General features: G+C 58.6%; 1 protein-coding gene across 1 annotated transcript in view; it reads right to left on the bottom strand.

Annotated features, from left to right (window-relative positions):
* LOC119588193 (lutropin-choriogonadotropic hormone receptor-like) overlaps positions 1-372 on the bottom strand; it is a gene marked incomplete at its 3' end in the record, with an annotated part of 106720 nt that overhangs the window by 59045 nt on the left and 47303 nt on the right. The window contains 3 exon segments of the mRNA XM_037936896.1: positions 94-139; positions 142-174; positions 177-300. Coding sequence (XP_037792824.1) covers positions 94-139; positions 142-174; positions 177-300 — 203 coding nt within the window.

Genomic DNA, 372 nt, shown 5'->3' with positions numbered 1-372 from the left:
TATCTTTCGCTCACTGCCCACACGTGGGCCCTTATCAGCATTCTCTGCCGACCCCTTTCCCACCCCAACCCTGCGCCCTCAGCAGCGCCTCACCTGAACTTGGACGACACCAGCACGAGCATGACCGCCAGGTTGCCACGACGGCCGTGACCACCACAAACCACACGGCGACCCCAGCGCCAGGTTGCCCATGATGTCCTCGCAGGGGTTGAAGGCGTCCGGGCCGGATGCACAGCACGTCGTGGAGTTCTTGGAGATGTTTCCGCAAAGGACGATGATCGGGGTGTTGTTGAGCGGAGCCTGTGCCAAGCGTGGGAAATCAGTGGTAAGAGAATGAGCATTAGAAAAGAAGTGGAACTGTAGTTTAGTGCA

Source organism: Penaeus monodon, chromosome 23 (genome assembly GCF_015228065.2).
Source record: "Penaeus monodon isolate SGIC_2016 chromosome 23, NSTDA_Pmon_1, whole genome shotgun sequence".
In the NCBI taxonomy this organism is placed as follows: Eukaryota; Metazoa; Arthropoda; class Malacostraca; order Decapoda; family Penaeidae; genus Penaeus; species Penaeus monodon.
Note: the sequence above shows the minus strand (reverse complement) of the source record. Positions and strands in the feature narration are given on the sequence as shown.